At 35.4% G+C, this 13088-nt stretch overlaps 1 protein-coding gene across 1 annotated transcript in view; it reads right to left on the bottom strand.

Annotated features, from left to right (window-relative positions):
- Positions 1–13088, bottom strand: part of PELI2 (pellino E3 ubiquitin protein ligase family member 2) — a 135366-nt gene that overhangs the window by 13253 nt on the left and 109025 nt on the right. Inside the window, exon 3 of the mRNA XM_011961861.1 lies at positions 9118–9219. Within this exon, the coding sequence (XP_011817251.1) occupies positions 9118–9126 (9 nt within the window). The 5' untranslated portion in view covers positions 9127–9219. The remainder of the gene's footprint in view (positions 1–9117; positions 9220–13088) is intronic.

The raw sequence follows: 13088 nt of genomic DNA, 5'->3' as shown, positions 1-13088 counted from the left end.
AGAGATATCCATTTTTAATTGTGTTGTACTGTGGTGAGAACACAATACGAGATGTATCCTCTGAAATATGTGAGCACATAATGCAGTCATTGTTGACTACAGGCACAGTGGTGCACAGCAGATCTCTAGAACTTATTCATCTTGCTTCACTCACTTTATGCCACTCATTAGTTCATTAGATTTTAAGTAATGAGAAAAAGCTCAATTAAGAGGACAACAGTAGATCTTTGGCCACTCATCAGACTTTATCTCTTAGATCCAGGAAGCAATATTACTTTCACAACAATTTTTTTTTTTTCCTATTTCTGGGGTTAAAAAAAGCAAGATTTTAAATAAAGGAACTCTTGCTTCCCACTTTCTTGCCCAGCTCCACAGAATGGTTTTCCTTGTTAGGTAAATTCAACAGTGACTCCCAGCACTGAGCAAGAACAGCCCTAATCCAGACATAGAGATAAATGTCCATTAACACTACTCAGCATGAAAGAGAAGGATATGAAGCCAGCCCAAAGTTTGGGATGTAGTCAAATGAAAGATTTCAAAAGCTGGTCTTGGCATTTCAAGTTTGAATTTTTAAAAAACTCTCTTGTGGAAGTCTAAAAGACTGTCAATAATACTATATTGACTAACCTTTCTTTGTAAAGATTTAAACGCTACCAGAAAGAATACATTTCATTAGGAAGATGTGACAAAGTTCTAACAAAGCTTCTAACAAAGCATCAAATAAAGGCTTAATGAAGCTTGTCCTATTCAATCAATTCAAGTAAGACAGGTATTACTCTCTCCTGTGAACTAGGAAAAGTATTTGTTTACAAATATGTAAATCCTCAATATGGAATATTTAAAAAGTTATGTAATGCTGCTTCATGAATCTCTAACTGGAAAACAGTGCTAAGGGTTTTATGTGCCAAAGGGACTTCTTAGGTTAAAATCACTTATACATAAATTAATACTTTCTCACTAAATATGATATTAATGTTCTCTCCCAACAACTGTAACTCTGATTCTGAAACTGCCAGTGGGAGGAATGCAGAGACCTGAGATGTATGCACATAAAGCTCCCAAGTCAATTTCCAAGGTATTTTTACTCTGGTCTCAAAGTTCTATCTACAAACTAGGCAATGTAATACATTTTTCATCCAAATGAATAAAGTAGAAAAAAATCTTGTATCACTTAGCTCAGCTTGCTTCCTAGAACAATATCAAATTTCTTTGTAAATCTCATATATACATTCTCATGCACAGACTATCTTTCTAAAACCAATGACCACAGATATCTATTTTCTCTTGTTTTTTATAACTCTTAATTTCTTGTCCTAATGAAATATGCCTGGAATGAACTAAACTGCTGGTTTCATTGAAACTTAACAATTTGAACAGATGCATATTGCCTAGATATATGCATTTCAGGTTTAGAAAACACATAACTTGTTAAAAAATGCAATGTAAAATCTAAATTAGATGTATTATAAAATCATATAATTCATCCTTCTAAAGTTGCAAAATCTCCTCTCTGCTAGATTCATTTAAAAACCGGGTAACTTGGAAGCTCTACTGATTCAGACTGCTTTAATTTTGTTAAACAATTTTTAAAAAGAAAATTAGAAAAGTAATGAAGACTTACTGCAAAATATTTAACAAATAGAGAAAAGTATAAAGGTGAAAACAAAGCCTACTTCAAACTTAGGTGCAAACACGTCCTGAGCCTCTATTCCAATGAAGTTTAGGAGTAAAACGTGATAAATTCTAGCATTTTCCAGTCATCTCACCAAACCTGGAGCCTCACAGCAACAGTCACTGTCCCAAGATTTGTTAATCTCCATGGAAGAGGGCAATGCCTTTTCAAGCTCTGTTATAAGTTCAAAGCCAAAATCACTCTGCTGGTTTGAATGTTTTGTAACTACTCCTTCTTGTGTACAGTAATTACTCTTTTCTAGAAGGGCCACATTCTGAGTTCATCCAAATGTATTAAATTAATGTCTTGATGAAGTCATTGAAATTGACTGTAAAACAGGAAATTTTATTCTAACTGGAACAGACTGACAGGATCAATGATTTTAAGTCATGACACTTACCTTGATTGGTCATACGTATGATTTATCAGTTTGCTTCCACTTAAATCTAACCTCTAGAGTGCTGGTCAAATTTTATACTTTATGACGCAAGCTTCATGTTGCTTTTTCCAGGAAAACGAAACAAAACAAAAAATAAAACTAAGTAACTTTCCTGCTGAAAAATCACTCAAATGTGGAAAACTTGCAGCCTGCCCTTTCCTTTGACTACTGGATCAACTCTACAATATTTTAAAGGCAGTCATGCACACAAGCCAGGATGCTTTTGAATTTCATCTGATATTCATACAGCACGCAAGCCAGGATGCTTCTGAATTTCATGTAATATTCACAGAGTGCTGATAGTCATATAACCAGTTACAGTGAGAACCTGCTCCATTCAGTATGTTAAATTTTATATATATAAGAAAAGTTTGGGTTTGCCTGGATGTCAGCTGAAGCCAGGACAGGTAAGATGGTATCAAAGCATCTAGAAGGGTCTCCCGTTTTTCTCACCTCCCTCAACCAATTTCTACCCATCTCCCTGCATCAATCACTTTATTTTCTGACTTCCCTCCTGGGATAAGGATGAAAAGTTGTTGCTCCCATCTAAAAGCAATCTTTCCATTGACACTTGGTATTCCAATATTCTCCCTTTCCCAAGGATTTTGCTCCTAATACTATCTCCTCTTTCCTGAGTCACCAATTCCTCCTTTTATACTGGATGGTGCCATCAGCTCTCACACACATTCTAGAGCTTCTCAAACTCTGTGGTTAAAGGACCAGTATTGTTGCTGTTGTTGTTTTAAATTTTAACCCGTCACTGATGCCTTTTAAACATACAATAAAAATGAGTACTTGAGAAATGATCATCTGCTTGGATGTTTCGGCAATGCCAAACTGTCATAAAGGTTTCCTCTCAACTTGTATGCTCATCTCATTCTGTATTTTAACAAACATTTCACTGCTGGAGAGGGAGTGCAGTTTGAGTAGCACTGCTCTGGACTAGTCTCCCACTTTTAAAAATGCTTTCCTTCACCTGCAAGCAACCCTCAGGCTCCAGCCCTGTTTCTCTGATTCACTTAACAGCAAGACTTCTTAGAAAACCTGTCATTAGTTATTTCCTCCATTTCCTCACCCATATCTTTAACTTCCTTCTTCCTCAACCCACTCCAATTGAGCTTCCTTCCCCACAACTCTACTGAAACCATTCACGCTGATTCCAACAATCAATATATTGCTAAATCCAGGGCTTACGCTGAGCCAGCATATCCTGGTACATCTCTACCTGGTACTAAGATAATGAAACTTTCAGGCTAGTTGGTAAATAGTTCCCCCTTCCCTTTTCTTTCTGTTCTCTCCCTAGATAGTATCACTAAATCCCACCTATCAGCTGAAAGTCTTGATCTCTCCCCTGAGCTTCAGACCAGCATACCCAATCTCCACTTGTATGTGTGATAAATATCTCGAATGTAATATGTGCCAAACAGAACTTGGATCCCCCTTCACCCTGGGGCTTCCCTATATCAATGACTGACTGACATACAATTTGCTCAAGCCGAAAGTCAAAACCCAAGAATAACCCAGTTCTTCACTTTCCTCCATGCCCACATCAGCCCTGTGTAAACACTGTCAGCTGAAACTCCAAACACATCCTCAATCCTTCCACTTTTCCCATTTTGGTTTTGGTTACCATTATCTCTTACTTGGATTCTATCATCTTAGCCTCCAAACTGGTTTCCCTGTTTTCATACTTGCCACCTAGATTCTTTTCCACACAGTAGTTTGAGAAATCGTACAAAGATGTAAATCAGATTATACCTCTCTCCCGCTTAAAACCCTCCAACAGCTTCCCAAAACTCCTAGAATAAATCCCAAACTCTAGCTGGCCTGAAGGTCCTACCTCTCTCAGCCTCTACCTGCCCTTCCAAGTCCAACGGAGTTTACTGCCATCCTTCTCTACTATGATCTTGACTTGCAGCCTTTGCACTCACTGTTTCCTCTGCCTGAAGGGCTTGCTTATTTCTGATCTGCTGCCTCCTCCAGATATAGGCTGCTTGAGAGGAGAGCCTTAGCTCTCTCTCCCCAGCCACCAAAGGAGTTTCTGACACAGCAGATGGTCAAGACATGAAAATAATAATTGGAAGATAATGACAGGGAGGCCGAATCCTATGAGATATACACATACCTGCACAAGCCTGCTCACGTGCAATGGTTGTAGAAATACCCACTGGAAAATGTAGACATTCTTTAATATTTTCCTCTTAATAGATACTAACTAAATGTTATCATCTAAAACTACAGTAAATCAACTAAACTGAAAACCAAAAAAACAAAACAAAACAAAAAAACCAAAACCCAAAAATGTTAGGCCTTGTAGTACCAGGTTCGAAGCCTGTGAAAATGTGAAATCTGAGAAAAAGGACCCCCGAGCACTGGCTGCAGGACCCAGTCAGTCTCCTAGCCCCTATGGTCAGAAGGCACTTGGCACTGCACTGTAGGCACAGACAAGACAATGCACCACTTCCTCTAATTCCTTCCATGAACTATTTTCTCCTTTATGTTTCACTTTCTTGTTAGACTTTCTTTCTTTCTTTACCCCTAACTCCAGACAATAATGACCAAGATCTTACTCTTTCTCATACCTTAAATTCAGATCTAGCTTTGATTTTTCCCCTCAGGCCATAATATTTCTGAGTTCTGAGTCTACTAACTTGACTCCACAGTGGGAAATGCAGCATAAAGCCCTTTCTTGGTTCATTCTGATATTCTGCCTTTAGATACTCAATTAACCCTAGAAATCATTTTAATGGGAATGACTAAAACTCTCCACACTAAGGTCCATACTTGAGAACTGTGAGTGCTGTAGTGCTTTTTGCTTGGTGATTTTTGTCAGTAGTAGGTTTTAGAAATGTAAACTTGTTAAAAGGAGGAAAACACGGAAACAAATCTATCTTTTCAAGGTCTTATGAGAGTTGCTTAGTTCTCTGCTTAAAATGATCTGCCACGGATCCTTCTAATAGGTCCAGTTAGTCTGTGTGTGTAATGTGTTATGTTTCCTTAAGAAACATGTGAATTCTTGCTTGGCTTACCATACTTTACTTAAAGAGGCTGAGCTGGTACTATTCAGAGAATGAAGAGCCCAGTGACCTAAATCTTAGCTCTGCCCCTAAAGCCTCCTCTGACCTTAGTTTACATTACTTTTCCTTTCAAAGACCCAGATTTCTCAGCTATGAAATTAAGAGGTTGGTACAAATCGGTATTCTCCGAATGTGGTTCATGAGCCCCAGAGGGTCCTTGAGACCCTGCCATGCGGTCTAGGTACATGAGGCCAAAACTACCTTCATAATAATACAAAGACATTAACTGCCTTTTCCACGGTGCTGGTCTCTACACTGATGGTGCTAGAACACTGGTGGGTCAAGTTGCTGGTGCTTTGGCATGATTCAAAGCAGTGGCACTAAACTGTATTGACAGTCATTGTATTTTTCATTGCTGTGAATCTGCAGTTAAAAAAAATATGAATTTTATTAAATCTTGAGTCTTTTAATGTTCTGTATGACAAAATAGGAAGTATGCATAATGTACTTAGAAGTTCGTAATAGGAAGCTGAAAAAGTCCAACTAAATCTTTAATTCATTCTGCAGAGATGAGAGGGAAGAAAGTGAGCATGTGAGTCGAATGTGACTGTTGAATAGTGCGGAATACACTATGTGACACATATGTCACTAAAGAATATCTATGAAACTCTGAAGAATCCCAAAGAAACAAGATTCTTCTTAAAGGAATTTAACGTCTCACACTTTGAGAGTACCTGACTTACCTATAACAGGTACCATCACAGTAAGTTCTTGAATTTAAGTGGTAAAAAAGTATCATGGACAATTGTGAAATAGGCTTGATTCACTTTTTTTAGGATTAAGAACTCTCTGTAAAAAAAATCTTTAAAATCTTTACTGCTACTATAAGTAGGGAAAAAAATTATAAATTGAAAATAAATAATTGTAATGAGTATGAAAAAGACATAATAATGAAGTTTCATAAAAATATCAACAGGGAAGAATATGCATATACTTATGTAGGAAGATATTATTTTCCTTAACAGAATAAGAAGAAAAGACATTTATAAGATTATCTAACAGAATGGCATGGAGACTTTGCCCAAACATGGCAAATCTTATTTTTGTGTTCAAACTGGCACTTTAATAACTATGTTTATAACTATGACTATATATTTTATCTAAGATTATTTAGTTTTAAAATATCTAATACATACACATAGTTCCAAACTCGAAAAGTGTAAAATATCTCCCTGTATACCACCTGCTCAGTCCCCTTCCCCACAAAGGCAACTGCTACATTAATGTCTTGTTAATCATTTTGGAGATTTTTTAATGCACATAAGCATTATTTAAACCATTTTACAATATTAAATTAATAATGTAATATTTTACAATATTAAAATGATAATATATTTAATATTATTTAATTTAATTTAGTAACATTTTAAATTAATTGAATGTATATTACCAATATGACTCAATATATTCAATAATATTAATATTTAACTCATTTAATATGTTTGGAGCTCTTTCTGTGGCTACACATACAGCTTTTCTTTGTTCGGTTTTATACCCTTGGAGGGCTCCACTGTATAACTGTACCCAAATTTACTGAACTGGTCCATTACTAAAGAGTATTTAGGTTGTTTCCAATCTTTTCCTATTAAGCAATGCTTTGAGCAATAACTCTGTACAAATGGCATTTTGCATGTAGGTAAGGATATCTCTGGGGTAAGTCTCTAGAAAGAAGAGCTTTACAAAGAGAAGAGCTGAGTCAAACTATGTAAACATTTTGTATTTTTCATAGGTATTTTCAAATTGCTACCCCATAAATGCTATAACAATTTATAGAATGTAGGATAGTGTCTGTTTTCCCCACATCTTTGACAAAATCTTTTGGATTTCTGCCAATCTGACAAGTGAAAAGTGGTATCTCTATGTGGTTTTAATTCACATTTTTCTTTTTGTAAATGAGGTTAAGCATACTTTCTTATTTTTAAGAGCTTCTTAGTTTCCTTTTTTGGTGAACTATCTGTCAACTCCTTTGCTCATTTGTCTATCTGATTGTAGGTCTTTTACAAAGAGATTTCCAGGAGTACCTTATATATTTGTGACATTAACCTTCTGTGATACAAATTGTAAATATTTCCCCCATTTGTAATTTGTCTTTGGCTCTTCTTATCAGTCTGAGGTGTTGAAGTTCAGGACTACTACAAATACATTTAAAAACCACATAAAATTTTCTTTCTTTCTCAATCAAAAGTACTGACTTAGATGATACAGATTAGGCCTGCACCTCACAATGTTATAGAAAATGGAAAAAGAGCTGGGGCATTTCTTTCTAGTCCCATCTGTCTTCCATACCTACGTTTATGTGTATGCATATAAAAATAAAGCATGAAGAGGATGGACATATGCCTTTTTTCACTTATTTTACTGTATTTCCCATTTAATAGTCATGTAATGGCTGCACGGTATTTTGCATTTAAATGCACCATACTGTAATCATTCTCACCTACTCCTGGAAGTGTAGGTTTATTTCTACTTTTTTACTAGTATATACAACAGTACAATGAACAACATTTTGGTCAAATCTTTGTTCATATTCCTTAATTAGTTATGTATAAAAATGACTGAAGTTAGAATTACTGGGTCAATTGGTCTGAGTGTTGAAATTCATGGTAGTATTGCAATGTTGCCCTATAGAAATGCTGCACCAATTCACAGTCCCATCAGGGGGACCAATTCCATACAATGCTTTACAGTGCTGTATTATTTAATATTTTCCAATTAATAGGTAATAAAGAGTGTTTTATTAATTCATTTGGTATTTTAAAATTATTTTTATATATTTATTGGCCATTTATATTTTTTCTTCTGAGAATTGTATGTTTTGTTCTTTGTCCATTTTTGAAAGAATGGGAAAAGTGATTACTGTATAGTAGGTGTCAGTCCTTCGTCTACTTGATTTGTTGACCTAATTGTCTCTAGCTTGACTTCTAATTTTTGTGACATTTAAAAATAAGTGAAAATGTGTAGGGTACAATCTATTTCTTCATTTACTATTGATCCTTCCCTATTCCAAGAATATGAATTCTCCTAAGTTTTTTTCTAGAACATTTGTTCCTTCAGTTTTACATTTAAATGTTTTCTCTAGAATTTACTTTAGCAGAGTATAATGTTAGTATTTATCATACTTTTTTGATGTTTGTTTTGATATCATTTATGTAATAATTTAACTCTCCATATGGAAATGCAAAGCCTCACCAATTCCAACTTATGCTTTTTTCTGTTATTAGTCTAAATTTTAATTGTTCGCTGTTTTAAAGTACTAAATCTGGAATATATTCATTTATTCTCTACTTTTTAAATTCATTAACTGATGAATATTTTTTTTCCTTCCTTCTGCTTTCTTTTGATGTACTTCTGGACTCTATATTATATACCACTAAAACTATGCCCAAACCCATCCTATACTTTCTTAATTGCTGTCCTTTGTCAAAAAAGAACTTTTGAGATAAATGTTTAGTCCTTTGATTTTCTTTCTTTCTCTCTCTTTCCCTCCTCTTAGTAATGGAAGCACTTAAGGCATTTTCTTCCGAGTAAGATGTTGGCCTCATCTTGTCAGTTTTGCTACATGATATTCTCACAGATATTTCTGAAAAGGTCTATAAATGTAGTTTGGATATCCCTTTCATTCAAGTGTTATTTAGAAAGTATTCTGAAAATGTTGGTTTTAAAAGTGGTTAGCTTTTAAAATTTTTATTCTTGCTATTAATGTCAATTTTTATTGCACTGAGGTCTGAGAATGTAGCCTTTATAATTTCCTTTTACAATTAAAGAATTAAGTTTTTTTCTTAATCTTTCAACAACCAAACAGGAATAATTTTTATATTATCTTCAACTTTTTCCCCCTGGACACTGGGCTGGAAGATCTGACTACATATAAAAAATACAGAATTAAAGGAAAATGTGCTAAAATTTCTATTAAAAAAGAAAAATATTACCTGAAACATATCCGTATCTTTATCATGTGTGTACTCCACCACCACAGTCTGATTCCTTGACAAAGTGTAGGATATACTGTGTTGACCTTTGCAGCTGATAGCCTAATAATAAAATTTTAAAAAATCCATTAAAATCACATTTCAACAACTTATCAATTCTGTTTGTAGTTATGAGCCATCACTCTACCAGCAAAGCCCAGCACAAGCCAGCATTTTCCACACAGTCAGGGTTTTTCCCTATGCTCTATTCCCTCAATCACAGACAAGCCGAGAGTCACAATTCTGGTTTTAGCAACTATTCTGTCTTAAAGTGAACAATATTTTACTTAAATCAAAGTTTATTTACTAGTTTGCAAGACTTGATTCAATCAGATTCTTAGAAAAACACATACTTTCTCCATATTACCTAGATTCAGTAATAGAATTTTTAGACTAATATAGTCATTTATTTCAAATTTTAAGATTTCACACAACAGATAAGTCACATTATTTTTCCTAGGTGATAGAGATTATCAGCATAACAAAAGGATCACTGGAAAATCTGTCAATGTTCTAACTGAGATTTCAATATAATAATACATAATGTTCTAATTGAGATTTCAATATAATAATTATTGTATTATTTCAATACAATAACATATGGTTATCCTAGTCAATGATAACCATATTTGTATTGTGCTCTACATCTCACTTAAATCTTGTATAAGCAACTAGTTATCTCAGATATTTACTTTACTAATAAATAAAAGTAACCAGCAATTTTATTTTTTTCAAATTTTAGGCTAGAAAAGGCTAATATTCTTTTTCAAATAGCCTAGGAATAATACAACATCATTCTTATTTTGCCCATAGTGATATGTTTGAACAAAAAGTTGTGGTCACATACTTTTAATGTTTCTAAATTAATAAATAAATCTTTACAAAGTGGACTCCAAATTATTTCAATTATATTCTATTCATTCTACTTCAATCTAACTTATCTTCATTTTTAATCTTTCACATTATTACAAAATTTTAATAAGCTTTTCTATTACACATTTATTGAATGATGACACTGTATGAAGACCAAGAAAGCATCTAGAAGAAACTGGACACGCACAGCATGTTAATGAAAATGTACTGAACATTTATATGTGACTAATGTAATTCCTTACAGCAATAAACAGTAAAACATGCCAAATCAACTTTGAAGTTAGCCTGGTTAATCTCATGGTTATTTAATAATCTGCCCTGAGGAATTTCACGATTGAGCTGATGTTTTATTTTATGTGCTTCGTTAAGATAATACTTCTTTAACATGGTCAGGAAACTAAAAAATACTTCTTAAAGTACTCACACTACTAACAGACATCGTCTTAAATTTTCGTTGATCTGAGTCAGATAAATTCACTGACAGTGACTGTTTTTGAAAGCCAAATTTATAAAGAACTATTTTCAATTTAAGTGGATGTAATCTTTGTGTTAATTAACTTTTGTGGTGATCATTTCACAATGTGTATATATATCATCATGTTGTACACCTCAAATATATACAATTTTTATGTCAATTATACCTCAATAAAACTGAAAAACAATTTGTAAAAAGTAGATGTTTATCTTAATAGTCAGTGAAAAAACCTACTTTAAGAAAAATAATTTATTAAACTCAAACTTATAAAATTAACAATCAGGAGGTGATTATAAAATAATTTATTTTAGGGTTTCCTATAAAGTATCTATTGCATTTTAAATGGATTCAATTTACAAATATATCAACTCCAACACAACTTTCATGGCATATACATATTGCATAAAATGTCTATAGTGTACAAATGATTTGCAAAACAAGGAGTTAATAAGTGCAATAATGGGAAATACTTTTAAAGGTTATAAATTTTTGTACAATGGCACCTGCTTAAGTATGGTGTTTCTCAAACTTCCACTCCATTTGCCTGAATTGGAAGGGTTACTTGAACCTGGAGATGTCTGGGGAGCATCTCTCAAATGGAGTTTCTCAGGCTTACAACAACTTACCTTAAATTATAAATGTTTTTTATTCCCTAACACATTTGCTAGTTTTAACATTTAATATTGTCTCACGAAGAATCGCTCTGCTCATCTGAGGCCTAGCACAGCCATGGACAGGATGCTCCAGAGTAGTGGTGCCCAACCTTTTTTGCACCAGGGACTGGTTTTGTGGAAGATAATTATTCTGTGGACTGGATGGGGGGGGATGGTTGGGGGATGATTCAAGCATATTACATTTATTGTATAGTTTATTTCTATTATTATTACATTGTAATATGTAATGAAATAATTATACAACTCACCATAATGTAGAATCAGTGGGAACCCTGAGCTTGTTTTCCAGCAACTAGATGGTCCCATCTGAGGGTGATGGAGATACTGATGGATCATCAGGCCTTAGATTCTCAGAAGGAACACGCAACCTAGAGCCCTCGCACACACAGTTCACAATAGGGTTCGTGCTCCTATGAGAATCTAATGCCACTGCTGATCTGACAGGAGGTGGAGTTCAACCCCTAATGTAAGCAATGGGGAGCAGCTATAAATACAGATGAAGCTTCCCTTGCTTCCCTGATGCTCACCTCCTGCTGTGTGGCCCAGTTCCAAAGAGGCCACAGGCCACTACCTTGTTTCCTTGCTCACCCGCCGCTCACCTCCTGCTGTGCAGCCCAGTTCCAAAGAGGTCACAGACCACTACCTTGGGTTTTGGAGATTTCTGCCCCAGAGATACTTCCTCGCCACTTTAGAAAACACCAGAAACAGCCATTTTATAAGGCTGCCAGTTGTTATTGGACACAAATTCTTGTAAGGTGTTTCATTATAAAAATATTCTTGTGACCAAAACTGTAAGACTATGTAGCACATGAAAAAAGGGTATTTCTAGCGAAAGCATCACCTTACCTGGAAAATGCCCACAGCAAAGGGGAGTCTTACCCAAGCTCCCAAAACGGAAAGAAAACACTGATGTAGGATGCCTTGAATGTTGAGCCAATTTAAAGAAAATTTATGATTTCAGACTCTGCCATTTTTGTAGGTTGTTTAAGGCAAATGGCCAGGGTTAGGAAATGGGAATGCTCTTAGGTTAGGAAAATGCCTTTTCTGTGTCTTTTAGATTAAAAAAGTACTAGCCACGGGCTGTGATTTGGAGGCCTTGGAATTTGGGGGAGGTAGGAAAGTGGGAAAAGAGACTGCAGGCAGAAACAAATCCTATGAAGGTGGGGAGTGGCTCTGGGGCAGCAGGTGAGGCACACCCTGTGGCATGGGCGGCTGAGGAACTTCAGAACCAGTGTGATCGTCACCTCGAAGTCACTTCCAGTTCTGGCAAGGATTTCCCTCTGGTAATGCTAAGCCAGGAGAAGGGTCCTGCCCCTACAAGGGCCCGGAGTACTGGTGCCCTGGGGTCCAACAGGCTGCCACCTATGGAAAGCAGAAACGTGGGCTGAGCTGGCCTGAAAAGATGAGACTGAAGCCAGCACTGGGATTTGGTGGCAGTAAAAACCAGCACGCCTAAGGCCACCATCAGAATCATAGCCAATAAATGGGGAAGTGTGGACTTCCTTCAGTTACATGAATTAGGGCTCACATGACCTTGTTTTCATGTATTAAAGTCTAAAATAGAGTCAGATTTGGGTGGTTGGGGGAAGTTAAAGAAGAGTTTAAGCCTGAGATCAATTTTCACTTTCCTTCTTGGGTCATGTCTTACAGAAAAGTCTGCCAAGTACATATGGCATTGAACTTTTTGTTACAAGTATCAATTGTTCAACAATAGTTTTTAACATTTTAAATACGACGTTCAAAAATAGAGCTTCTAGTAAATCACAGATTCACTGACTTGAGTCAATCATTTCCAGTATTTTGGAAATACAAGTTTCTCCAAGGCCCTAAGTTGTTTTGGAATCTATTTCCAAAACATCAGAAAGGACAGCAGGTAGGGCCTTTTCTTGGTATTCACTATAACTTAGTTC

The sequence above is a fragment of the Colobus angolensis genome, unplaced genomic scaffold (genome assembly GCF_000951035.1).
Source record: "Colobus angolensis palliatus isolate OR3802 unplaced genomic scaffold, Cang.pa_1.0 Scaffold57, whole genome shotgun sequence".
Lineage (NCBI taxonomy): Eukaryota > Metazoa > Chordata > Mammalia > Primates > Cercopithecidae > Colobus > Colobus angolensis.
Note: the sequence above shows the minus strand (reverse complement) of the source record. Positions and strands in the feature narration are given on the sequence as shown.